This window comes from Eublepharis macularius, chromosome 6 (genome assembly GCF_028583425.1).
Source record: "Eublepharis macularius isolate TG4126 chromosome 6, MPM_Emac_v1.0, whole genome shotgun sequence".
In the NCBI taxonomy this organism is placed as follows: Eukaryota; Metazoa; Chordata; class Lepidosauria; order Squamata; family Eublepharidae; genus Eublepharis; species Eublepharis macularius.
The window spans coordinates 125,501,482-125,529,066 of NC_072795.1; the positions used below are offsets into that span (position 1 = coordinate 125,501,482).

The 27,585-nt window shown below is 43.7% G+C and overlaps 1 protein-coding gene across 5 annotated transcripts in view; it reads left to right on the plus strand.

Annotated features, from left to right (window-relative positions):
* NDST2 (N-deacetylase and N-sulfotransferase 2) overlaps positions 1-27,585 on the plus strand; it is a 175,225-nt gene that overhangs the window by 118,475 nt on the left and 29,165 nt on the right. For 3 of the 5 annotated variants that reach the window (XM_054982345.1, XM_054982346.1, XM_054982349.1), the window contains one exon: positions 24,127-25,542. In XM_054982345.1, coding sequence (XP_054838320.1) covers positions 24,550-25,542 — 993 coding nt within the window. In that variant the 5' untranslated portion in view covers positions 24,127-24,549. Of the gene's footprint in view, positions 1-672; positions 743-22,769; positions 22,794-24,126; positions 25,543-27,585 lie in introns of those variants that run through there. The other 2 variants (XM_054982347.1, XM_054982348.1) reach the window with 2 other exon arrangements.

Genomic DNA, 27,585 nt, shown 5'->3' on the forward strand with positions numbered 1-27,585 from the left:
ACGTATGTGTTGTTTGTTACACACTTCAAAACAAGCCAGAGGTTTCATAAAAGGACAGCTCTCGCCTGCAGGCTTACAATTTAAGAGACATGACATACAAGAAAGGGGCCAGAAAATGGAAGCATTATGTCCCCTCTTCACATTTTCCCTCTGAACCCTGCAGGCTGTTTCGGGCTTTTTCATCTTGTCCTGCTCTGTAGTCACTCTCGAATTCTTCCTGTTGAAGTGCAACTGGGGTTCTTAGCTAATGTAGAAAACCTGTCAAATCGATGACATCAACATGTTTTCATTACCTCCCTCCAGACCGGTTCGCACAATGCACATTCTGTTCACCCAGTCTGTCCCAGGTATTCTCCCATATGGGCATTCTTGTTGACAAACGAAACGAGTGGATCACATTGTCACTGAGGTGGTTTAGCTGCGTTCTCCATATGGTGTGAGATGCAGACAGCATTGCCATAAATGTGGGAATTCCTCGAGGCCATATTCATGAGTGGCTCATGCATTGGTTGTCCACATGAATGCCGATGTGGGGACAGCGGAGATTGCTTGTAAGGGGAATAAAATGTGTTGGGGGAGCCAAGCTAGAGGCCATCTAAAATGATTGCTTGTATTGTAATCATTAGCCTGGCTTTGGAAAGCTGCACAAATATTTACCTCAGCAGAGGCACAAACACTCTTCAAAACTTATTTTATCTTATTTGTTGCAAAAGAAACTTCCTGCAAAGATCTCTTCCTTTAGGTGAGTTTTGCATTTTTTTTTTATCTTAGTAGCTGAGGGCAGGTGATCAAAAAAAAAAAAAGATTGTGTTCTGGATGGATAAGAGTGAAATGATGAATGGATTGGGAGGGAAAGCCTGTGGAAGGGATTAGCTGGACAGTTTGTAGCTAGTTGTGAATTTGTGCGGGTGATGAGGCCTTCGACTCCGTTTGTGGTCAAGATGAATGTAACAATCACCTGTCACAGTTCCACTTCGCGGTTTTGAACTTAATTAGTATATCAAGACCTTAACTCTGGTGCCATCTTTTAGTTAAGCCCAGTTCTCAGGTATGCTGGACAGTGTAAAAGCTGAGAGGAAGAGAGCCAGAATTCACTTTTGCCTTTTCAAAGCTAAGGACTACAGAGAACTACTGAGTTATTCTTTGTTAACTCTTTTGCAAGGTTACGAAACCCCTAAAAGGAGGTTTGGGGAGAAATCCTATAAATGTAGCTTCTGAACTATTTCTCACAACCCGCTTCTGAGGAGATGATGTCTTAGTTTTCTATCTATGTTGCAGTGAAGTGGAGCTCTTGACATTTTCCTCTCTCCTCAGACTGTGAATCTATTAAAGATTCAGAAAGGGATGCCATACTTAGTAGAAACAGAGACTTCACCCTTTCCAATTCTATTTTTAGTTTTACCATCTCCATTTTTTGTCTCTAGGATTCTTCCTTAAAGACAAACTTGGAGCCAACCCTGGTTTTACCCTTGTTGAGAGTAGATTTCAATCGCCCAGAATCTGTGTGGATATCCTGACTTAATTTGTTCAGGGTTGAACATAATTTGCAATCATTGACCTACCCTTATGCCCATAATATTTGTTGGTCACGAGCACACAAGATATATTCAGATTGCTGTTTATCATCTGCATGAAACAACGGAGAGATGCCGTCTGTTGATCTGGATAGTTTCAGGAGTGTAGCCAGGCTTGTCTGCAGTAGAAAAGTAAGATTCGAGTCCAGTACCACCATTAAGACCGACAGGATTTCCAGGGTATAAGCTTTCAAGAGTCAACGCTTCCATCGTCAGGTATGAGTTTGGAGTTATCACCAATATGCTGATGACACCTAACTCTGTTTTTCTTTACCAGGTCTGTGAAAGTCCTGAATAAAAGAAGGGAATGGGATAGGTCAGGGCCGGTGAATTGAAGCTCAGTCCAAACAAGGCGAGATGTTGTTAGACAAAGAATAAGGAGTCACCTTGTTCAAGATGGGATTGGCATCTCATTGAAATAGCAGATTCATATGTTGGGATCTATGCTGGGATCTCCTCCGTGCCACTGCTGACCAACTTTGTCAGGTGCTCTAGCTGCAGTCGTTCTTTGAAAAGCAAGACATCCAGGCTTTGATCATATCTGACTGAGATTAATGTGCTGTATATGGGGCTGCCTTTGAAGTTTGTTCCGAAACTCCAGGTAGTACAAAATGCTGTGGCCAGGCTAAGGTTGGGTATAAAGAATATGCCATCTCTTTGCTAAAATATCTGTATTGTTTGCCTGTTTGTTTCCAAGCAGAATTGAAGGCACAAGTTCCTACCTTGAAATTCCTAAATGGCTTAAAACTAGAGTACCTGAAGGTCTGCCTCCCTCTGTATTATTTTTCCTGTCAATTAAGATCTTCCTTAAAAGCCCTGAAATGGCCAGAGATGGGGATTTTAAAGTGCATCTATGGAACTGCATCTATAGAATGCTGTCTCCCCCCTCACCCCCAGAACTTCATCTACTTTAATGTTGGCTTTGAGACTTTTCTATTTGCTTAGGCTTTCATCTGAGGTGTTTTTTCCCCCAGCCACCATACAGTGTTTTAGTATTTGGTCATTGCCTGTGTTTACCTTCTGATTTGTTTGTGTTTGGCAATATATCTTTTTCAGTGGTTGATTTCACTGATTGAATAATTTTTGGTGGCTTTGGGTATTTCCTGGCTTTGTGGGGGGTTTTCCCTGCCATTATTTTCTTGCCTTGTCCTAGGCTTGTTTATGTTAAATGACCTGACAGCACCGTGTCTTTGGAGTCACTGACCATATGGTTCTCATCCTTCTTTTGATCCTTTGCTAATGAACTCCAGTGATACTTGATCATGTTTCCTTTTGTAAATAGGTTTTGGCTCTCTTGGTCTAACTGATACCTCCTTGTACTTCTGCTTTTTCCTTAAGTACAGTGTTTAATTAGAGCATTCTACTAATCATCTTCTCCCTAGGCTAATCCTCCCCATACCCCGTATATGCCTTCATTTCATCTTGCCTCTGTTTACTGCAGCTGTACTCAGGCAGATAGCCTGGATCTTTGGCTGACCTGCTTCTGTTCCTTTCCACAACCCAAGTCACGCTAAATTTGTATATTCTTGTCCATTTGTATTCTTCTGCAAAACCTCCCCCTAATACTGCTCTAAGGATTCAGTCCTCATTTGTGGCAAGTCTCCACTGTATTTCCATGACCGCCAACAACTCCATTCAGCGCTTGGAGGCTGGCAGCGCAAGCCAGCTTCCTCTGCAATGCTTCCCTTCTTGGTTCGTCACTTATTGTTGGAGTACATTCTGTTGTAACTGAAAGGGAGGGATCTTAGTGTACCCCCACACACACACAAAGTAAATCAATCTTGGCACTTTTAGCTTTCAAGACGAAATGGGTTTCACTTTCATGTTTTATGAACATTTTGGCGTATAAATCATATTCCTAACTATAACTTTCCCCAGAAAAAATATAAAGGAGAATTCTTCAAACACATCTTTTTCTTTTGTTCGGTGATTATAGAATTTCATATTAAACAATATCCCATAGCCGTACTGTGTACCTTCATGTTTAGTATTTAAATGAATTGCAATTTAAATAGTTTGTTTAAACTTTTTTTTTTGCAATTATGAAACATTTGTATACATTGTATTTAATTGGAGCTGCTGAATATGGAGCTGCTAAATAATTTGACACAATGCATATAAAAATGCAGTGTATACAAATGTTTCATAACTGCAAAAAAAAAGTTTAAACAAACTATTTAAGATCGCAATTCATTTTGAATCCACAGACTTCTAAATATGGCTAAATTAACTAACTCATCTTCTTATATGTATAACAGTCAAACACAGGAACTCCAGGAAAAATGAAGAGATTTCTTTGAATATGTAGCTGGAAATTAAGAAAAATTAAGAATACCCAATATGGATATAGATTAATTACAAAATTAAGATTTTTAAAATGTTGAATATAAAATGTGACATATATGATTGAATATAGAATGTATGAACATAAAATTTTGAGTGTAAGTAATTAAGGAGAGGGTGAGGAGTAATATGAAATTTAGCTGTGGTATATATCTTGCTTATCATTTTTTGCTGGAGTACCCAGTTTCCTGGGGGTAAAGTGTAGATGACTGGGAAGGCAATGGCAAACCTCCCCGTAAAAAGTCTGCCAAGAAAACGTCGTGATGTGACCCCGCCCCCTCCCATGGGTCAGTAATGACTCGGTGCTTGCACAGGGGACTACCTTTACCTTTTTTAAAAAAACTATTATTCTGCATTCTGTTCTAGATTTTTAATGTACTTTCAAATGTCCTTTTTTCCTTCTTCTAAATAAATTTTAATGATTAAAAAAAAACAGCCCTGTGAAGTAAGTTATGCCAAGAGTGTGTTATTAACCCAAGGATTTGATCCTAGGTCTCCTAGATCCAAGTCTAACCACCGGACCGTGCTTGCTGTAATGTATGGATATCTCTATTAATGAAGTGTGGAACGTTGTTCTGACAGGTTCCATACACTGAGGGCACAGGTTGGACACTTGTCAGCTTCCCTCAAGTTTTGATGGGAAATGTAGGCATCCTGGTCTTACAGCTTGGCTCTCTGACTGCTGTCCAATGGGCTTTTCAACTGTCACTTGTCCAACATTCCGCCAAGGTGCCTACATTTCCCATCAAAACTTGAGGGAAGCTGACAAGGGTCCAACCTGTGTCATTTGTCACTTGTAGTTTGGCCCTGAGATTGCTGTGCTGTCTGTGGATCTGACCTTCTGGAACTTGTCAGTTGGGCCGGTGTGATATTCTTCCCTCCCCTGATTCAGATTTGGGCAGTCACATCCTTTACTCCTCCAGCCTAAGGAGGACATTTTTAAGCATGGAGGAAGGCAAAGATTTTCACAATTCAACCATCACCCAGTTGCAGAGATTCTGGCAAGTCTTCCTAGGATGGGAGTGCTGTTTTGGGGCACAGCCAGCAGGACAATGTTTCTCTTTCAAGGGAAAGACTGTTTTATTGTGGTGTTCTTCTCAGATGTTGCCTTAAAGGATCAAATAATCCTTATTCTAGCTCTTATTGTGATTATGAAAATTAGTGATTTATCAAAGCCCTTCCTCCATAAGGCCGTCTGTCATGTAATAACAAAGAGAAAGAAACATTTGCCTCTGGCTTCTTTGTAAATTCTTCATTGCTGCGTGACAGAATACAGATACGAAGAGGAAAAGATTAAGGAGTAATGCAAAAAATTATCTTCTTCTTTCTCTCTTGCTTTCACATATGCACAAGGATTTATTAACTCATGTGAAAGGAACACACACCCACATCCAAATTGTCTTTGTTGGAAGCCCAAACATCACTGCAGTAAAATGACTGGGTTGGTAATTTTCAACTTAAATCGAAAACAGTTGTGCCATCTGTGATCTCTGCATTTATAATGCGTCCTGGAGGAACATCGTGGTGACAATTTTAGGGTGTAGTTAAAAGTCTTTTCTTTTATTTGAACTGAATGTCTTTGGGTAATAAGTAAATTATTAAACTATCCAGAGGTGCTTTCTTTTAGCTTCTTGACAACTGTTAAGATGATGGTACCGACTGACTTCATGATGGTCCAATGGCCGGAATCCAGGAAAAGTTTGACTACTTTAAATACCATTGATTTCAGTGGAGACCCTATACCTTCTCACTAATATCAAAAAGAAGTACCAGTGTTTAACTTTGATAGGATTATGCTGAATATGTGTCACCTTAACCAGTACAGAAAATCTTTTCCCGCAAGACATCTGCTTATGTGTAGAGTTGGTTAATATGCAATACCACCATGAATGCTGGTGGAACGGAAGTACTACAGTGTAAAATGGAAGTGGACAGCTGACTCAGCACTTGAGTATACAGTATTTTCTAAGACAGGGGTGGGCAAATTGCGGCCCGCGGGCCACATGCGGCCCGCTACAGAGCCACATGCGGCCCACCAAGACAGTCACCTACCGGGTGCCTGGCACCGAAAGAACAACGCTCTGCAGCTTTTCTCCCTCACATAGCTTGCAGCTATAGATGATATGAAATTAGCACAATAAATAAATTGAATAAAACTACCACTGTTTTATTTAATTTATATTTATTGATTTTTATGATACAATTTATACCTTTTCTGAAATGCAAAGTTAACTAATGAATGCAATCATTTTAAAAGGTGCGGCCCTCCACTAACCTCTGCTCCCACAAAGTGGCCCCTGAGCCAAAACAATTGCCCACCCCTGTTCTAAGATACAATAATGGTTTTTCCCCCAGGTACGCTGTCCAAAGAAGAAAGGGGTCATCTTACATTCACCTACACATTACAGTGATACCTTATAATAAAATTTTTGTGTATAACATTTTTACAGGGGTCATCTTACATGCAGGGCTGTCTTCCTTTCAAGTAAATACAGTGCTTGGTATAAATATAAGCTGGAAGTCTGCAGCCAATTTCCAGGTCTAGATGCCTGCAGCTGACAGTTTCAGAACACATTGGCCTATCTAGATCAGGCCAGGGACCGTCTATTCCAGAGTTCTGTTTCTAACAGATGCCTCTGGGAAGAAAGACCTTCCCCGGTTCTTGTCCCGTGTTTGTTATTTTGCGGTGTGCCGCCTCTGAAAATGGAGGCTTCCTGTAGTTGTCATGGAATGGTCAGTCCTCAGTTAAATTCTCCAGCCTTTTAAATATCTTCAGGCATCACTCTAATGACCAGGCAGACGCCAGGTGCTGGACTCCTTACCTTTCTTTTCAGTATTCTTCTTTGGGAATTGTCATTGCAGATATGAAAAGCGATGGCTCAACCCTTGAAATGCCAGCACACTATAGATTTGGGAGGCATAACAGATGTGAAGACTCATCCGTTTTGATTTGGATCCATTTTTCAGCGGCATGTTGTTCAAACAGATCCCTGCCATCATGTTGGCTTGTGCTGACTTGCAATGCATGTGAAGATTTTCAATTAAGGTTTTTAGAAAAACTCTCAAGTAGGGCGAGTTTCAAAAGACCAAATATTTTGTCCGCCATAAATGCACAATATATTTTCAGTTAAAAAAACGTCTAGGATTAATTTTTTTAAAAAACTTTTGACGGCTTACAGACTTTTTGCATGAATTAGATCATCATGATTTGATGATCTGTGGGTTTGTGGAATAAAGATTTTGGACATTAGAAAAAATAGAGCTTTTTTAAAATATAGAGTAAGAGAAAATTTGAAAATTTTACTTACATTTGTCATGGAGAAAATTGTTTTTTTCTTTTTTTGTTTGTTAGTTGTTTTTATTTGGCTATTCTGTGTGGAGTTGTCTTTTTTGTTAATTTGTCATTTTCTTTATATAAAACTCGTAATAATTTTTTTTGACCATTTTCCATTGCTACGATCAACCTTCTTGAAAAAATCACTTTATATATTTATTGTGAACAGTCTGGGAGGGGGGTGGCATGTGAGAGAAAGATGGGGTGCGTCTCCAGTCCTTTCTGACAGTCATGGTTCTTTTCCTTGTACAGGGCTTTTTATCAGGGCATCTTTTTATGATTTTACTAGCTATACATCCTCCCTAAGCCTAGATTTGCTCCTTTGCAAATGTTTGCATTTTGGTCCCACAATTTATTATGTTCTCTTTTATCTGCAATAACTAGTAGCTTGCTACAGCATGTCCTGTCTTTTTGAGTTCTCTGGTTTGTAAAAATAAGCAGCTTAAACTTGTGGGTAAACTTTAATATTTCAAAGCTCTGAATCTTTGAAACTGTCCCCTTTTCCTATCTTATTTCAGCTCCCTGCCCCCGGAACTGGTCTGGCATCTCTTTATTCTTCTGTGCAATAATGGGAAACCCTTTTTACATCATCCCAACAAAACCAGATGTGCTGTTGTTGTTGTTGTTGATAATGATACAAAAGCTGTCTGGATTGGATCTGAGCAGTGCTAATTTGTCATCTTAATTCTTTTGGACTGTACGGTTCCTCCTTTTTTATTAGATATTAAAGGCATTAACAGAAATGTTTGCTTGATTTCTGAGTTTCTCATTGAACTAAGTACTGGTTGGGGAGCACCTGAGAACTACTGTGTGCCAAAGTATTATTTCTCCTCGGCGAAGAAAATTCTCTAGGGTAGCTTTTTGCTTTTATCAATTTCACATCTTCAGGCGACTATAATAATGTGACAGCTTCAAAAAGACAAGCTCTCCTGGCAGCCGATCAAAGCATACCGCAATGTTGGGCATTGCTGCCTATCTATCTGGGTGGCCCTGCTAGCCTCTTCCTTTTTTGTCCTTCTCCCCCCACCCTCCCACTTTACGTTATTGACGTGACTTTTTGTGCTGTCATTCTCATTGGCAGTACATTTATACTGTTCCTCTTCTTGTATTCTCTAGCTGGTGAAACCAAAGGAAAAGTCAGGGTTGTTTCCCCCTCTTCCCTTAAAATCGGTGCAGTACCACCCTGTGCTATCTTATGGTGAAGACGGGGTGTAATTTGCTTCATCTGGTCTGTGTTTGAACCGGCAGAACGCTTGTTTAGTTGCTTCAGAAGAAAAGCTTTTGAAACGTTGCCAGATCCCTTTCGTTGCTCAGCAAATGGAGTTCAAAGCCTCTCTGCGATTAGATGTGTGATGCGTGTAAAAGGATTTGGAGGGAGACAGAAATGAATATGTGAATATCCCTGCCCCAGAGGAGAAATGTGTCTGCATGGGGCTCAGGGTTGTATTCCGGTCAGATTCTATTTGGATAGTATCTCTTGTTGTTTTGGGGGTTTCAGTGAGTAATATGAAGGTTTCTTAAAGAAGCTCTGATCCTGGGGAGGGGAAGGAAGTCATATCCACTGTACAACCCTTGCTGTATTTAACTTTGGCCTCAGACAGTTGTACATACTTGCTGCTTGCTGTCTTGCAACAGGAAGAAGTGGCTGAGAAGTGAAGGAGTATCTTTAGTCGTAGTTTTTCCAGGCTGTATATTGAAGGAGTATCTCTTTAAAGAATTCCAGGATCTGTATTTTTGTAGCGCAAACATCAGCAGAGGCATTTAATGACTGCTCAACAACTTAGGTGCTGTGCAGACCAGCTTTTTTTTTCAGGGATGAAAGAGGAAGAGCATCTTCCTTGAAGGACTGGTGGCTAAAGAGCTCACTGTCACTTGAGACATGTGTGGTTTAGCTGACAGGAGCAGATATTGGAATCCTCTGTCGTGATAAGTGTGGGCAAGAGAGAGAGATGAAACATGTTGGGTTTCAACCTCAATATACAAGGTAAGATACTTGGAAAACTTGTGTGATATTTCACATTTAACTGTGATGTTCAGGCAGTTTGGTAGAAGAAACCCTCCTTTTATTTGTGCAGCAGGATACACATTGTCTCTGAGGACTTCAGAGTTGTCTTTTACATGGCTAGCCTGTACTAACAAACTGTCTGTGTTAGTCGATTCTCACAGTGAACTTAGCTGTGTTTCTGGCTCGGAGTCCATAAGCCACCAGTCTGCTAAATTCTATGGTATCGAGTCTTTGTGAGTTCCTTCTTCTCTTCCTGCCTTCTCTCTGAAAAGTTGTTGCTGCTACTGATGGCTTTCTAATAATCTTACATGTGTTCTTAAACATGAAGAATCTATAATCAAGTAACACAAAGTGTTATCCTGAGTCCTTCTGGGATTGCTACTGTAAGCACCCACTGGATGTTGCTGGCTCATTCACTTTCTACTGTTATGCATGCCTTGTGCATTTATTTATTTATGTCTCGCATTTTCCCCACTAAGGGGCCCCAGAGCAGCTTAGAACATTATTCTCCCCTCTTCCGATTTCCCACAACAAAAACGCTGCGAGGTGGGAGAGGTTAAAAGAATGTGACTGTCCCAACGCCCAGCGAATTTCCATGGCAGCATGGGGATTCAAACCTGTATCGCAGGCTCCTAGTCTATCCACTCAGTCCACTATGCCATACCCTCCTTTACATTATTCAGACTGTAGCACTGATGAGTAATTCAGGAACATGACAAAGCAAAAGGTTGGATTAGAATAATTTATAAGGCAAAGTTCTGAGCCCGTTTGGAATTCTATTTGAGGATCTGTGATATTCAGTGGAATCAGACAAAGCGCACATGGATTGGTGCCACAGTACCTAGGGACAGGAAACAAAGAAGAAGAAGAAACAGAACAGTTAGCCCTGACCCCCCTGAACTGACCACCCCATTCCATGAGCTTTTAGCAACTTTTCTGCAACTCCATTATTTTTTTAAAAGGACCATGTTTGTTAAAATAAAGGAAATTATTTAGGGTTCTGCCCAAATTGCCAGATTTTTGCGCTGGATATTCAAAGATTGCAGATTGCAGCACATTCTTTGTTCCTCAGCCAGGCCTTATATTGATTTGAAGCAGGACTGTGTTTTTGTGTTAAGGAAGGTTAAGGGAGATGATGTGGATGAATGGAACAGTTCTGTGTTGCGGCTTCATCTTCTTACAGTGCAATCCTATGGAGAGTTATTCCAGTCTAAGGCCATTGACTTCAATGGGCTTAGACTGGAGTAACTCTGCATAAGATTGCACTGTTAATAAACAGAACATGAAATGGGTGAAGTTTGTGAAAAATGACTTCACCTCATCCCCTGAGCTTCCTTCTGAGCCAGATGCAGAACTGGTAGCCCTCTTTTGGTAAGGCACTCGCGTTCTGCTCCACAGCCATCTTCTGTCATCCTGAGGAGTGAGGGAATCGTCCTGTGTCTTTGGGAAGACAGGTTAGAGTCCCGATAATCAGCCCAGACTGACTTCCCGTTTCTTACTACTTATAAAATTGAGGGAGTGAGGGGTGTGTGTTGGCATTTCAAGGAATTGCTTACTTCAGTCTATAAGCAAAGTACTACTCACCAATTCTGATTGACTTTGCATAACGAGAAGATAACTCGCCATTTTCTCCTCAGGCAATGCAGCGTATGTCTTAGGGACTCTGTGGCCTCTTGGTGCTCTCAGATGATACTGCTTGTGGGATTGCATCTGCTCCCATTTCCTGTGCCATCTGTCCCTTCAAAGTCCTCACTTGCCATTTCAAGCGTTCCATTCCACTTCTTTGTATGTGTCTGTTTCAGCTTCTGCTGTCACGTCGCTTTGCCTTGCCGTCTATTCAAGAGGACATCTTCCTGCCTCGTCCCCTCCCCTCCTCCTCTGATACAGAATATTCCAATTGAAAAAAAATCAAGTGTTCCAATGTGGAAAGAGAGCCTTTATCACTGACTCTTACTTACGTATGTGAAATGTTTCCTATGTATAGTTTTTGTGTGCTGGGGCTGGAAGGTTTGGGATTAGGAGTCAGATGCGTTGCAAGGGGATTCCCACTGGCAGGTCTGTGGAGCTGTGCGTCTTCTCAGTCATTCATGCAAATTGTCCACAGAATTTAGGGGAAGGTGGTGGTGGGGGGGAGATGAGAGGGAGGGAGGGAGAAGAGACACCGCCCGCACATTAAGCCTGCTTGCTCCGCATTAGGACGAGGCCAGGCATGAGGTAAGAGAAGGCTTAGAGCTGTTCATCATCTAATACTCCCTCAGGGAAGCAACAAGCTCACAGCAGAGCAAGTGAGTGGTGGCTGAGAGAGAATTGTTGTCTGCATGGAGCTGAGACAAGAGTGTTTTATTGTCAATAGTAGGCCATCGTTAATGCAGAATATTCCTTTGAGGGATCTGGGGGCTGGGGGGCAGCTGCGTTGCTGAACTTGTCTGGTTACATTCAGTCCCACACATTGCCTTGTCTGAAATGAGTTTCCTTTTATGGGAGAGATGCCGTGTTGGCTTTTTTTACTTCCCTATCAATAAGAGGTTAGGCAATTGTCAAGGCTTGCTTTGACGGCAGCAAATGTGAACAGTAAAAATGAAATTGCCTGGGGTTTTTTTTCCCTTTGTTTTGCAAAGGTTACAGGTCTCTTGTAGCATCCTCAATGGCCCAGACTAACCCAATGGTTGTCGGAGCTTGGAAGCTAAATAGGGTTGGCTGGGATCCAGTACTTAGATGGGAGACTTCCAAGGAATCACTGGGGCTGTTCGTTCATTAGCGTTCTCTCTCTCTGTTCTACTCCAGTTGTTGTTTCCCAGACACAGAGTGACAGAGTGAGACTGTTGAACAGAAGACCAAAGGGGCTCTCCTTTTCAGGGTTCAGTGGTCAGCAGTGGCTATGACAGCTTGGCCTTACTAGCCCCAGGCTTCTAGCTCATTGGTGGGTCCTGACGCTGCAAGGTCTCAGCCCAAGATGGGCTGTGCCCAACCATTTCTGCAAAAGGTCCCCTCTACATGGCAGTGGACGTTTGGTCAGGCTACGCATGGGCAGAGGTACCCCAGCACCAACTCCAGAAAGTGCAGTGAAGTGATATGAAACAATGGGCCAGAGCTCTTGCAAGTGAATCAGTTTTACCTCTGATGCAAGGCCAAAATTTGGCAACCCATCTGGGCTCAGATCTTACTGCAGGCCTCTTAAGCCTTCAGCCAGAGAGATGTCTCCTTAGTGGCAATGGACCAGCCTTTGCTTCTGTGGTCCGTGGGCAACGGTAGGCTGAAGGAGATCACACTGGAGTGCCCTGACCCCATGGATTTGCAAATACTGCTGTGAGTGTACAGAGTGATCTTTTTTGGAGTCTTTTGTCAGCAATCCAGAGGAGTTAGCCGTGTTACTCTGTAGTAGCAAAGAGTCCAGTAGCACCTTTAAGACTAACCAACTTTACTGTAGCATAAGCTTTTGAGAAGCACAGCTGTCTTCGTCAGATGCAGAACTGTGGTTCTCGGAAGCTTATGCTACAGTAAAGTTGGTTAGTCTTAAAGGCGCTACTGGACTCTTTACTATTTTGTCAGAAACAGGCTAAACATTTGCTTCTGAAAAGGTACTCATTTCATGTTTTAAACTTAGACATTTTTTGACGATTGACCCAGTTTTCATTTCATTTCATCCTATAGTTTAGAAAGTGTACCACAAGGAGAAGGCAGTAGAGTCAGTCTACTGCTTCTGGCAAAAAGTGGTTGTTAGGGGCATTAGTTTCCTTTGTGTAGTAACATTACTAAAAATCACAGGTGCTTGTATGCTGGGCCTCTGAAGTAGGTTGCCATGCCTTTCTAATAAACCTGAGAATCCGCATGGTGTAGCAGCTAGAGTTTCAGACTAAGACCTGGGGAATCCAGGTTAATCGTTGTGTCTTCTGTGTAGTCCCACATGGGAATGGTGCATGCACAGAGCAGCCTATGTATGCGCAGTTCCCATGTGTGCCTGCACAGAAGAACACTCGATGAACAACAGTTACAGGTAGATGCAACCCTGTTTTCTAATCTTCACTCTGCCGAGGAAGCTTGTTAAGTGACCTTGGGCCAGTCGCACACGCTCAGACAAATCTACTCCACAGAGTTGTTGTAAGCATTAATTGGAGGAGAGGAGAACTATATAAGCTGCCTTGGGTCCCCACTGAAGAGAAAAATGGGATCTAGATGAATTTTTTTTTAAAGTTAAAAAAGAGAGCATGATTGGGAATAGTTGTTAGAACCATATTTCCTAAGCTGTGGGTCGGGACCCAAAAATGCATCATGAAGCCTCTGAAAGTAGGTCCCAGGCCAGCCATTCCTTTGCAGCTTTTTCTCCTCTCCTTCCTTTCTAGATCCTCATATTCTTGCCTTGCTCTCGACCTTTGCGACAATAATGAGGGGGGGAGGGAATCTGTTTGGCAACTAGTAGCTGGAAGAAGGCGGGGAGGGGGAAGGCTGGAAAGTAGGTGGGAGCTGTTCAGCACATGGAAAAGTGAAAAAAGAGATGTGTGAGAGCATAGGCTCTGTCTTGGCACTGCTCCTTCAGCAGCCAGCCTCTTGCCCAGCCCCCTGCAGTGCCTCACTGCCCTCTACCTGCTGTGGGAGATGTTCTGCAGTGAGTCACTTGCCACCCACCTCTTTGCTGACATCTGCCATCTTCCCACATCTCCTCAACCAGATGCCCCCCCCTTCTCAATCTCTTGGGTGAGCCCTGGATTGGGTCACCATATAAAGCAAATTTGGATTTGCGGGTCACCATACTGCAAAGGTTTGGAATCACTGCATTAGGCTGACCTTAGAACTCAGGATCCTATCTTTTAAATTAGCAGCTTTAATATAAGTAAGGCACAGAAGAAATGCTTTGGTTTGTGAACAAAGTATACAGCCATTATACTATCCCGTATTTATCTTCTATTCTCTTTGAGCTGCTGCCTGGTCCTTGTCTTCTTTCTTTATGTTTACGGGCAGGAGAGGTCAAGTTATCTGTGCTGAAAAAGACTTGCTTTCAGTAATAATACACTGGTCCCTTTCTAGGCTTGAGCCTGTCACCTTCTGCCAGAGCCCTGCATGCATACACAAGAGTTCTTCATTCCTGATCACACATTCATAGGATAAGACTGTTTCTATAGTGTTCATTAAGAACAGGACAGTGAAAGGATCACAAGCATTATTTCACCAAGAGGTAAACTCTCATATTCAAAATCTGTTCCACAGTGCAGAAGAGAGGAGAACTGAAATGGAAGGACAGCTTTGTCGTGTTTCTTAGATGTTAAATTCAGATTAATTTGTCAAAATGACCATGCAGTGCCGCTGAAGAATCTAGACATCTTTTCTGGCAACAGTGAGCAGTGTAGTTTCTTTACTGTGACTCAAGATGGAAAGCAGGTCTTCTTTTCGGACTTGACACAGGATGCTCAGGTGAAGAGTTGGAACCGAGATGCATTCCAGCATCAAAGTGTTCCATGAAAATGATGTCACTTCAAGCTAAGGGAAGTGGAATGAAGAGAGGAGTTAGAAGTGGTACTTCAGAAGCATTTGTAGTACTAGACGGAGGCATTTGTTCTTTATGCGCTGGGTTCAGTGGCTCCCTTTTTTCTGGAGGATTTTAGTGCCACTTTAGAGACCAACAAGATTTTCAGGTTATAAGCTTTTGAGAGTCAAAGCTCCCTTCATCAGATACAGGAAGAAGTGGAGATCCCTGAGCCTTTATATTCCACTCAGGAGATGGATGGGGTGAAGCTTGATTAGAGCAGAAATTAGCATCTGTAGTGAAATACGAATCCTATGTCTCTCTTCAGACCAGGGGGTTCCATTGTTCTGAACTTGTAAATAAACTGGAGTTCAGCAATCACACGTTTTAATCTCTCCTTGAAGCTTCTTTGTTTGAGGACAGCCATTTTTAGGTCAGCTATGAAATGTCCTGGAAGATTAAAATATTCTTCCACTGGCTTTTGAGTATTGTGACTTTTAATGTCAGATTTATGTCCATTTATTCTTTTGCGTAGGGACTGACCAGTTTGTCCAGTGTAGAGAGTAGTAGGACATTGCTGACACTTGTTAGCATATATAACATTGAAAGATGAACATGTGAATGAATCTGAGATGGTATTACTTGTGTTGTTGGGTCCAGTGATTGTGTTGTCAGGAGTGAATATGGGGACAGAGTTGGCATCTTGATTTACTGCAAGCCCTGGTCCCAGAGTCCGTATCTGTATTCGGAAGTACATTATTGTGAGTGAGATTAGGAGCTGTCTGTGGGCAAGAAAAAGTTTTCCTTCCAATGCTTTTGAGAGAAGAGTATCATTATCCAGCATAGGTCACAGGTAGAGATGGGCACAAACCGGAAAAAAACCCGAACCATGTGGTTCGTGGTTCATCAAATTTCATGTACTATGAACTTTCACGAACCTCCCTGCCCCCCCCCGGTTCACAAACCGGTTCATTTGGTTCGTGAAAACATCACATCCAGGTCAGAAAATCGTTACTTCCGAGTCAGCAGAAGGTCACTTCCAGGTCAGCAAAAGGTCTGCAGGAAGTACATCCCCTGTTGCCTAGGAAACTGATTGATCGGCACCAGGCTGTCTGCAGTAATGAACCAAAAAACAAACCAAACAAATCAGCCTAAAGTTCGTGGCGGTTTGTCAGAAATGGGATCTGATGAACCGCTGGTTCGCGAACCACAAACTGGCCTGGTTCGTCATGAACTTTGGTTCATATTTTGGTTCGTGTCCATCTCTAGTCACAAGTGATTAATGCTTTGAACTTGTTTGAACTCTATGTGACCACCAGTGGCATTCTCTTATTGTTTCATTTGGGCCTGTCTTGTAGCAAGTCATCCCTTGGTATCATTCTGGCTTTGCCAATCTGTTTCCTTACTACAACAATGGGTATTGCAATTCCAAAAATATGTAGATCCTGCAGGTGAGAATATCTGCCAGAGAGACTGGAACAGATGCAGCTGTAATGTAGAACTTGGTTGGATTGTTTAGTGTGTTTAGGATGGTGACTGAAGGCCACGTAGGTATGTTTACTGATCAGTAGGCTTCCAGTATTAGGTGGTTCTTAAGCTTCCATCGTGTATTTGTACAGTGGTGTCTAGAAGATACACTTCCTGAAAATCTTGTTAATCTCTAAATTGCCACTGAACGCAAATCCTGCCGTTCCACTGTAGACGAACAAGCTCCCTTTTCTGAAAACAAAATACAAAACTGCAGTCAGTTTTACACAGGCCACTATCCCTGGCTCCTCCTTCCTTCAGGAACTCTTGCTATGTGCTGCATTCCTTACCTCTGCTGCCATTCCCCTGGCTCCACGAACAAATGTAGAGCCTGGGGCTTGTTTCCAGTACCTTCTGAGACTGCAGCATTTTCTAACGGGCAGCCAGGATTTTCTTTGAACTGTGAGCGTCTCAAGAAGAGCCTTCCCAGTCAGAAGGCAGACATATCCCACCTGCTGGGTGGCAAAGCGTTTGAGATGAGATGAGAGAGCAGCGCAGAAAGCTGAGGGCTTAACAGACCTGAGAGGCAGGGGCTCCATTTTCAGGTATGCCTCACAACTTACTGAATATTTGGCCAAACAAAGGTTGGTGGAAGGGGGGAAGCTGTGGTCCCACACCCTCAAGCCCTTCCCTGATTTTGCTGTTGCATAGCAACCTGATTCTCTAATCTCCAGCTTCCCTCAGTGATGTTTCTTCTGCTCCCTTCCCTCTTCTTGACACCCTTTCTGAGGCTTTGCCCTGTCCCATATGCTTTTCAAGTGCTCTTGCCTCTTTCAAAGTTCTACCACTAAAGACCATTTTTGAATATTGTACAGGAGAGTAGCCATGTTAGAGCAAAGTGAAACAAAAGTCCAGTGGCATGTTAAAGACTAACATTAATTGAAGGTGCCACTGGACTTTTTTTTTCGTTTTTGAGTAGCCTTCACCTCCCATTGTAATTGAAGACTGGTGGGGCTGTGCTTGTTAATCAAAGAACAGAGCAGTGCTGAGGGCAGCCCCAAAGAATTCATACCAAAGCTAACTCTGTTTTCCCTAAAGATCAACATAGTTTGGCCAGTCTGAGGGCACAGAAATGCCATGCCCCAGACATCTCACCAAGGGCTTTGTGTTGACTAAACTAAGCACACAGAGCATTTGTTTCATTTTGAAAATCATGTTTCAGGTGTGAAACTGGCCAGTTCTTTGAAAGGGGAGTGGTTTAGTTCTGGTTTACTCTTCTAGCCTTCCCACTGAGGTGGGAGTAGTGGATTCATCAGTGTCCCAAGAGAGGACATGTGCAAGCTGTCTTCTTCAACTTCAGTTGGTGTGGCCTTCAGATGGAGAGTCCTCTCAAGAGTGCTTCATAGCTTCCTGGGAGATAGGTGTTGCAATTGGCTAAACTCTAGCTCTGCTGCCTCTAGCTTATGTTCTTCTCAAACCAGCAGGGCAGCCTGGTCTGCCCAGGGCTATTTCTCTGGCTCAGCCAGCAAAGAAACGGCTTGGGGCAGCAGAAGGAGAGAAGGCACTAATGCACTGTAGACTTACTCCAAGCCAGCAGCAACTCGGTATCGGCTTTGGACCCCGCTAGTGTCCATGTGGAAGATGGGTGTACCTTACTTGGAGTGGCAAAATACCTTAAACCTTCCTTAGATCTGATTAGTCTTGTCTTCTCATCTGATTCTTATCAGCCAAAGCCTGGGGGGGGGGGGGGACAAGTTCATCTCTCTTTCTCTCAAATTTCATTGTCATATACCTGTTGGAACCCTTCTTGGTATAGGGGATGGTAGACTCTAAGGAGATGTTAATCACCTTTAGTAACCTCTTGCTTTGTGTTTCTTTCTCAAGGAAGACCACAAACAATAGCATCTGATTCCTCGGTCACTCTGTCTCGAATGCACTTCTCATTTTCTAAGCTTTTCCCCTTAAGCATGGTTTTCTTGAGCTGGCCTGTGAATATGCTGCAGGACAGTTTAACGAGAAGCAAAGTTGCATCCACTGGGAACAATACAGTACAGAATTCGCCTATGTCCTTTTGTGTAACTTCTATAATAGCTACCCAAACCTATGTCTTTTAAGAAGAGTTTGCCATTATTTGCATCCTATTAATCTTTCCTACCCTAATCTGGTAAATTGTAGGTAGCCCTCTTAATAACAAAATCTAGTTAGTTTCAGGTGGGTAGCTGTGTTGGTCTATAGAAAAAAATTCAGGTCCAGTAACGCCTTAAAGATTTCCAGGATATTAGCTTTCAAGTGTCAGAGCTCCCTAACAAACAGATCCAACTCTCGAAAGCTCATATCCTGGGAATCTAGTAGGTCTTTAAGATACTACTGGACTCGAATCTTGAAAATCTAGCTAGTATCCTTAAGCTTTTGTGCGCTCTTCCATTAATTCCTGCCTGTGAGAACATACTTATTGGGAGCTAAACAGAAAGGGGGTTTGCCCTTTGACTTCTCTCCCACACGAATGCATAACAAATTTTCGAAGCACAACAGTTCTCTGAGTGTGAGGTGGAGTAGGAAGCAGGGGTTAAGGGGATAGCCAGACAGGAGAAATGAGAAATAAGCAGTTCTAATACTAAGGACTTTGTCAAATTGAATATTTAATTAATTTTGATCTCCTGAGTTCCCTAATAATCTCTGGTGCCGTGCATTAATATCCTTGAAGGGAAAGCCTGCACAGAAACCAGTAACAAATAGTGGTTAATTTGGGGTTGTTCTCCATATGGTGAATGAGCCCTTGGAGAACCAGCTTACATTGTGTCTGTTAGTGGCAACTTTTCTATGCACTTTGGTAGGGCTTGAAGAGCTCATGGAATTACAACTGAACTCTAGACCACAGTTTCCCTGGAAGAAATGGCAGCTTCAGAGCGTGGGCTCTCTGGCATTACACCCCAATGAGGCCTCTCCCCTCCTCTGCCCACCCCAGGCCCTGCCCCCAAGTCTCTAGGAATTTCCTAAGCCGGCAGCCATACGGGCAGGGCTTTTTTTCAGCTGGAACACGGTGGAACAGAGTTCCGGAACCTCTTGAAAATGGTCACATAGCTGGTGGCCCCTCCCCCTGATCTCCAGACAGAGGGGAGTTTAGATTGCCCTCTGCGCCGCTGAGCGGCGCAGAGGGCAATCTAAACTCCCCTCTGTCTGGAGATCAGGGGGAGGGGCCACCAGCCATGTGACCATTTTCACCAAGGGCAATTTAAACTTTATAATATTTCCCCCCTTGTTCTAGCTGACCCAAAGTGACATTGTGCGGTCCTGAGTTCCACCACTGAGTTCCACCACCTCTTTTCCCAGAAAAAAAGCCCTGCATACAGGGATCGCACACACAGTCTCTTTCTTATTCCAGTCTCATGTGTGCAGAATGAGGACCTTCCACCCAAATGCCAGGGTTGCTTCCAACATACCCCTGTGATTTCTATAAAGATATCAGAGTCTGTCTTTATTATGGAGTTGCGGGATTAGCTCCATAGTTTAAGGCGTCTTGGTTTTTCAGCATTCTATCATTATAAAACCTAGAAATTCTATTTCTCATAAACAGGATTTTCTAAGCTGTCTGAAATTTATTTGTGGGGAAATACCCCTCACTGTGTCTCATCTGGCCGCATTTCAGAGAAATCTGATGAAGAGTGGTTGGATTGCAGCTGTTTAAAACTTTTGCATTGAGGTCTGAGATTTCCCCTTTTCTGACCATTATTTTGTCCATGTAGAGCATACCTGAAATTTTTCTTCTTGTAGTTTAGATTGCTCAAACATTCAAGTATATATTTTTGGGGGTCTCTCTTTCACTGTTTTGATGAAAATGTATTGTGTCTTCCTGATGTTAAGAGGCTTCAAAATCCCCATTTTAAATGAGAATTGATATGAGAGGGCAAATGATTGTCTCATTGAGGCCAAATGGGTGGAGTCTGCTCCCCCCCCCCGAAAAACTGGTGACTTCTGCAGCTGAGCAGGCTGCAGCTGCAGTAGAATACAGAAAATGAGCAAAGGGGCACGCTGGGGGGTTGCGGGGGGAGAAACACTGCTACTTGTGTGTTTGTGTGTATGTATGTGTGAGAGAGAGAATAAGAATGGTGTCCATTGTGTGTTTATGTTTTGGATTTGTGTGTAAAAGGTGTGTGAGTAAGAAAGGAGTATTACATATATTTCTGTAGGAGGGAGGTGTGATGCGTACATGCGCGCACACATGAGCAGTCAAAGACAGTATTGTCTGCTGAGACTGGCAGTGGCTCTCCAGGGTGTTAGGCAGACGTTTTCCCCATCAACCGTAGGCCCTTTCGGGCCTGATCCTGGAGACGGTGGGGATAGAACCAGGAACCTTCTGCATGCCAAGCGGATGCTCTGCTAATGAGCATTGGGTTTATGTACGTAAGAGAAGGTTGGGAGAGAGAGAGACTCCTGGGTGTGTGGCAGAAGTGCTACTGCACATGTATTTTGTGAGGGAGGTACTGTGTGTACGCGTACATGTGTGTTGTGTGCCAGAGGCGGTGTTGTGGGCCTTTGTCTTTGCAGAGGTTTTTATCAGCGGCTGATAGCGGAGACAAGTTCTGAGTCAGTTCACACCGGATCACCTGAAGTGATTGCTGCTGACTACTGGTGTGTGCTTTTCTAGTCATTCCCTTCTGTCTGGTAAATAAAGCTAATTGCGCCGTTCAAAGCACGCTGACTTTTGAAGAGGAGTCATGCTTAGTCACCAAGACCGCCTCTCCTTCCAAATGCCAATACTGACTCAACTAGGGAGGAGGAAACAGAGACATCACAAAGATTTGCTCTACCAAAAATCTGGCAAATAACAGGCTTTCTGGTGATAGCTACAATGCTTAGTGCGTATTAACACAAGTTGTGAAGCATAAATAGCTTAGACGTGTTCTTGGTATGGGGGAGGAGAAGCTAATTGCTCTCTTAGTTTGTGTTTGGTTTGACTACAGTTACGTGCGTGAAGTAGAGGAGGAGCAGTGGTGGGTGCCGAAGATCTCAGGTTCCAGCTTCAGAATCTCCAGTTAAACGGGCTTTGGGCTCCCCTACTGAGGCTCTGGAGAGCTGCTGCCATTCACAAAGAGGTAATGGTGAGCTAGATGCCCCCCCCCCAGTGGTCCAGCTCTGTGTACGACGGCATCATGTGTTTGCCTTCTTCCTATGATTTTATTCCTGCTTGCCATGGGAGGGGCTGCAAGCTCTGCAGAAGCCCTGAAGCTCCACCCCTTGAGCAATGGCTGCCCTGGGCAGTCTCCTGAGATGTCCATGGTCATTCTCCGGATATGGTCTCTCTCTCTGATTCTACCAGATTCTAAGACTTGGCCATAAGAGGGTGGAACGTATCTGTTTCTGTGGCCCTGACAGCATGCTCAGCAAAACCGTTATGGTTTTAGAGAGGCTGTTTGCTTATCCATCCCTTCCTCCAAGTTGCTCATGGCAATTTACATGGGGTTACAACGTTTTTCGTCTTCCCAGCAATTCAGTGAGGTAAGTTATGCTAAAAGAGAACGGTTTGCCTACAGCTTTTTCTGGGCCATTAACCCAAACTCTGTAATCTGGCCAGTTTCATTACTCTTGAACACGCGCCTTCAATCTCTGCCTCTCTTTCTGACAACCTGATTTTGTACCACTAGAGATTAAGCTGTCGTGGCTACTGGAGTCCCCCAAGAAGCGAGTTTTCCCTGCCAACATCATTTCTTAACATATCAAGTCTCCCAGCTTTCACCTGTGTGATGGAGCAATTTCATTTCTTCAGCACTTATGAGCCAAATGCTGTAAGCTTTTGGAATGAAAACTTGCCTGGGATCAGCAGTCTGGGCATATAGATTGCTACTAGACATCTTTCTCTCTGTCATGATGTCATTTTCGTTCTCCCCCCACCTCCATTTAAACTGCTGATGCAGTCCCAAAACTGCTCTGTGCACCTTGTGCTGGCTGGCACACCCTCTGTCATTGAGGCTTTGTTAAAGAGACCAGAACTGATAGATTCTTGCGCAGCAGTCTGATACAGACCTGTAATGCATATGTATGTGTATGCACATCATTGTCATGTTCACATACTGGTAACAAACAGGGGCTGGTAACGAACTACTGAGACATAGAATGGCTCCGTTTTTTTTGAGCAGACTGCTGGTTCAGATGAACTGGTTGGGGGGGGGGGCTGCCTCTCCGGCTTGCTGTTCAGCTGGGCACTGCTGGTGCAGACTAGTAGTTCTTCTCAAACATGGTCATTCTAAAGAGAACAGGCTTTGCATTCCACTGAATTATTCAGGAGAACTTTCTTACACGGGTAAAAGGATTGTGCTGTAATGAAATGGTTGAGAAAGAAGCTCTGGTAAAGGGACAGGGACTGTGGACTAGACTACCGTAACTGTGTGTTGCTGCAAGTATACTCTTACTGTTTAATTTCTCTATTGTTTAACATGTCATGTTTAAATGTTTATGCTTTGTTTCAGCTCTGTATCAGATTTCTGCTTCTTTTCAAATTTCTGCATACCAAGCCTTATTGAACTGTTTATTGGATGTCCCATCCTGTTGATCGTATTCAATTACACTGTGTGATCTACTTTTGAGTCTTGGTGACAAAGGCCAACTATAAATAATGTAAATAAATAAAACGGTACCCAGTTTCCGTAGCTGAGAATTTCTATGACTAACAAGGTGGAAAGTCTTTCTCTCGTTTGAGTTATTTAAAATCCGCCTTGCAGTTAAGAACACAAAATGCACAGCCCATGAAATGTTTTGCTTGCCTGTCTGTCTGCCCGTGCCTACCACAATCATTTCTAGCATATTGATGTCCACAAAAGCAGCAAAAGCTTCCCAAAAAAATTCCAAGCTGGAATTGATTTGTGTTTAAAAACCAGTTTAAATTTGTTATTCAATACTCCCCCTCACACACACACACACACAGGCGTGGTAAAGTGGGAAGACTTCGTATGGTTGTAAAAGTGGTTTTGTTTGAAATAAGGGGTTGGCCTGCACTTCAAACACAGTGCTGTTTTGTTTGAAGTCACTTCCATGCCTACCTGTAGCCACATGAAACCATCTTTCTCTGTGGTCCCGGACTGCCTGTCAGTTTTCCTTTAATCTCTGCTAAGATTTTTGTGCACTTGGATTCTTGCAAATCAGACTCTAAAGATTGCCCCTGAGCATTTCTAAACTTCTTTCATGCTCTTTCCCTTTTGCACCTTCTCTACCACCTCAAAACAATAACAACAACGACAACAAAACCCCACAAAATATTTAAGTAACCTCAGCAGGAAGTTAATCTCCTAACAGACTTTACCCATGGGTTGTTTTCAGAGACCCTTTTACTTAGGCTCAAGTGGCTTTGATCAGATCTTACACGCCAGAGTGAAAGAAGTCTGAGCAAACTTGGCAGTTTTCCTTAAGTCTTGACAAGCGGAATGAAGTATTGAAGAGGGGTGCCGAGTGATGAAATTCCACAGGTCCTTGTTTTTCTTGTACTGACCCTTAACTGGAGCAGGGAAATGTTTGCATGTAGGTATCACTGATCAAAGAGAATTTCTAAGACCGTAGGTAGTCGTGCTAGGCTTTAAAAAATGTGAAAAAACAGTGATGTAATGCCTTTTTCATCGGACCAACCAATATTATTATACAGTGTGGGAAGAGCAATGCTCCTCTGTAACAGGAAGTTGTTACTTGGCCCAGCTGCTCAGTTGGCCCTGTAAAATGTGATACCGTACCTAGAGCTAATGATTGATCTGCTCCAAAGAAGCCTAGAGATCATGACAAAGTCACAATTTGCAGCTGTTAGCTAGTTTACAACACCACACCAAAATTAAGGTGATGGGATTCTAATGTGGAAGCACTGACTGGTCCCTCTTTTCCCCTCACAGAAATCCCCTCACAGAAATCCCCTCAGTTTAAGTGTTTTCTGACCTTAACAAGTAATTTCTTTTTTGTTTGTTTGTAGGTTGCCAAACAAGGGTGACCAACATGTGACTGGCAAGCCACTTTGCTGAGGCAACTCCTCAGATTGTGGGGGGGCCTGTGCATCCCCTCCCCCAATGGCCGGTTGATTCACTTGAGAAGCCAGGGAGTTCATAACAGCACATGAGCCGCCATCTCCCTAGGACTTGCGTGAGCCAGAGGAGAAGCAGAGGAGGAAGGAGCCACGCAGAGGAGCAATGGGACTTGAAGGCCATGGTTACTTGAGATAAATGGCAAACCATTGGGAATCTAGTCTTGCAGCTCCTCGCTTCAGTATTACCCCTCTCTGCAGCTCCCGTTTCTTCTCCGTGAGCTGCCACTGGCTCTTCCAACGGTGGCGTTGGAGGCACCGAAGGCAGCTTGGTTGGTGCCAAGCGTGAGGAGGGGGTGAGCCACCCGCCTCACCATGATTCAGCTGTGGAAAGTAGTGAGGCACGTGAGACAGCTGGAGCTCCACAGACTGATCTTGCTGCTCATTGCCTTCAGCTTGATCTCCATGTGCTTCCTGGCTTACTATGTCACCAACAGCCCCAAGATTAAGGAGCCACCACCGTTGCCCTTCAGTGACTGTAGCAACCAGCATAGGGTCCTCCTCCAGCCTCAGGCCAGCTGGAGACTGACAAAATCAGTGGACAACTCTCGCACAGACCCTGTGGTGCTGGTTTTTGTGGAAAGCATTTATTCCCAGCTAGGACAGGAGATTGTGGCCATCTTGGAATCCAGCCGGTTCAAATATAGGACAGAGATTGCTCCTGGAAAGGGGGACATGCCCACTCTGACGGACAAGGACCACGGCCGCTACGCTCTCATTATCTATGAGAACATTCTTAAATACGTGAACCTGGATACCTGGAACAGGGACCTCTTGGACAAATACTGTGTGGAATATGGAGTCGGAATCATCGGCTTCTTCAAGGCAAACGAGAACAGCTTGCTAAGCGCTCAGCTCAAGGGTTTCCCCCTCTTCCTACATTCCAACCTGGGGTTGCGAGACTATCACATCAATCCCAGTGCCCCTCTGCTATACGTGACCCAGGCAAATGAAGTTGAGCAGGGCCCTCTGCCTGGCGATGACTGGACAGTGTTCCAGTCTAATCACACCACCTACGAACCCGTCTTGATGGCCAGCACCAAGTCATCCGAGTCAATCCCTCACCTTGCTGCCCACAGGGCCTTGCACGCGACAGTAGTGCAAGACCTCGGACTACATGATGGCATCCAGCGGGTCCTCTTTGGTAATAACCTCAACTTCTGGCTGCACAAGCTCATCTTTGTGGATGCCATTGCTTACCTGACTGGCAAGCGGCTCTGTCTGACTCTGGATCGTTACGTCCTTGTGGACATTGATGATATCTTTGTGGGCAAGGAGGGCACACGCATGAAGGTGTCCGATGTAGAGGTAAAGTTGGGCAAGGGGGCTGGGGGAATAAAAGGCATGCATGCTGAAGGCTCCACAACCCCAAAATGTTGCACCTACTAGATGTAAACAATATTTGTTTACAGTATCATCTTGTTGAATTATGGTGGGACCACCACCAGAGACTGCGTGAGACTTCATGACCCTTCTCCAGCAAACACATGCGCAGCTGTAGAAATGCATCCTCTGACACCATTGTAATTTAGCATTTTGCCTCCTGTAATCGTTTGAGAATACAATCAGGTTTGGTTGAGTAGCAGCCAGTGACATTCAGACTCTTCTGATACCAGCATATGGGTAAGCTCTGCTTGCCATTGTGGAGGGGAAAGGAAGAAACAAAGTCGTGGCTGGTTTTTTCAGCAGCAGCTGCAAGTTTCAACCTGACCAAAGGCTCAGGGGCAGGAAAGTTGTAAGCTATGTGCATATCTACCTCATTTTTTTCCTACCTGAGCTGAGCCTGCAGACCTGCTGTTGCCCCAGCACAACAAGAACATCTCTGTTGGATAATTTTGGCTTAGAAAAACAGTGAGGATGGATGGCTTCAACCCTCTCCACTGCACTCTAAATCCAGATTGGGGTCCCATATGCCAGATATTAATTCGGGGAAGGGCCTACATAGAACTCTTCATGTATCGTCCGGAGAGGCCCTAAGTGTGGCACCTTTAGGGATGCCCGGGCATTCTCCTATACAGGATGGTGCCAGGCCTACATCCAGGGCCATTTCCAGATGGCTTATCTGCCTCCGGAACGTTGCGCCATCTTGCGGGGGAAACGCAAAATATCGCATTTTCTCACGCGAGAAAACGCGATATTTCGCGTTTTCCCCGCAAGATGGCACAACGTTCCGGAGGCAGGTAAGCCATCTGGAAACGGCCCAGGGCAGAACTTCAAGCCATTCTTCTAGTTACAGAGAAGATGGAAGTCTTCTCCAATGACAGCAAAACCAAACTCAGATCACATTGTTCTAAACAACATTTCATTTGGGGGTTTAGCAGAGTGAAATGGAGGAATAATCTGCGATCAGTAAGACAAAATTTCAGGCAAAGCAGATAAAGCTTAGATTTACCCACTTAAAAGAGGCCATCTGATTGCAGAGCCGGGAGAGGTTAATGAATTTTTGTGTTTAGAAAAACATGCAATAATTCCGTGGATTTGTTGTAGGGTTCCTGGGGGTGGGGGTGGGATTTCCCAGGAACAAAACAACCAGTGTTGTTTTCATGATTCTGAACCAGAAAGATATTTAGCATTAAGTTGACACCAGGACAGCTATAAATACTACACATCGCTGTTTCCTTGCTTCCTAAAGAAAAGGCTTAGAGCTACTTTGCTGTTGGTGAAAATTGTTTTTGCAGAAGCATCCCTGTGTATTGGCCAGCAAATTGAGTAAACTTTGCAAATTATGTAAATATGTTTGTTATGCGTGCCTAAATTGCTTACATGCATTAGTTCTACAGGATTTTGGAATCTCTTGTGAGGACTCCCTGACTCAGAAGTCCTCTCAAGAGATTCCAAAATCCTGTAGAACTAATTCCCTATTGGAAAGGAAACTTGGACTTCATAGAAAGTCGCTGGGGCAAACAGGGTTATGAAGCATGGGGGGGAGGACATTGAACCATTGCTGAGTGAAATCACTGTCCCCCGACCCCCTGGAAGACCAGCTATCCCCCACCTAAGACACTTCCAAATAGAAACCAACCACCTCTTCTCAGATTTTCTTTCTTTGCAACCATGCACCTGTATTAAAGGATGCACCAGGATGCTAGGGCTTGCCAAAGTGTTAGAAAAATAGTAACGAATCCAGTAGCACCTTAAAGTCTAACCAACAGTTCTCAGACGAAGAGAACTGTGATTCTCAAAAGCTTATGCTACAATAAAGTTGGTTAGTCTTTAAGGTGCTACTGGACTCTACTATTTTGCTACTACAGACTAACACGGCTAACTCTTCTGGATCTATGACCAAAGTGTTAGAAACCACATATTTTTTGTCATTTGAGGAAAATTCAGCTACACAGGCCTTTCTGGTAT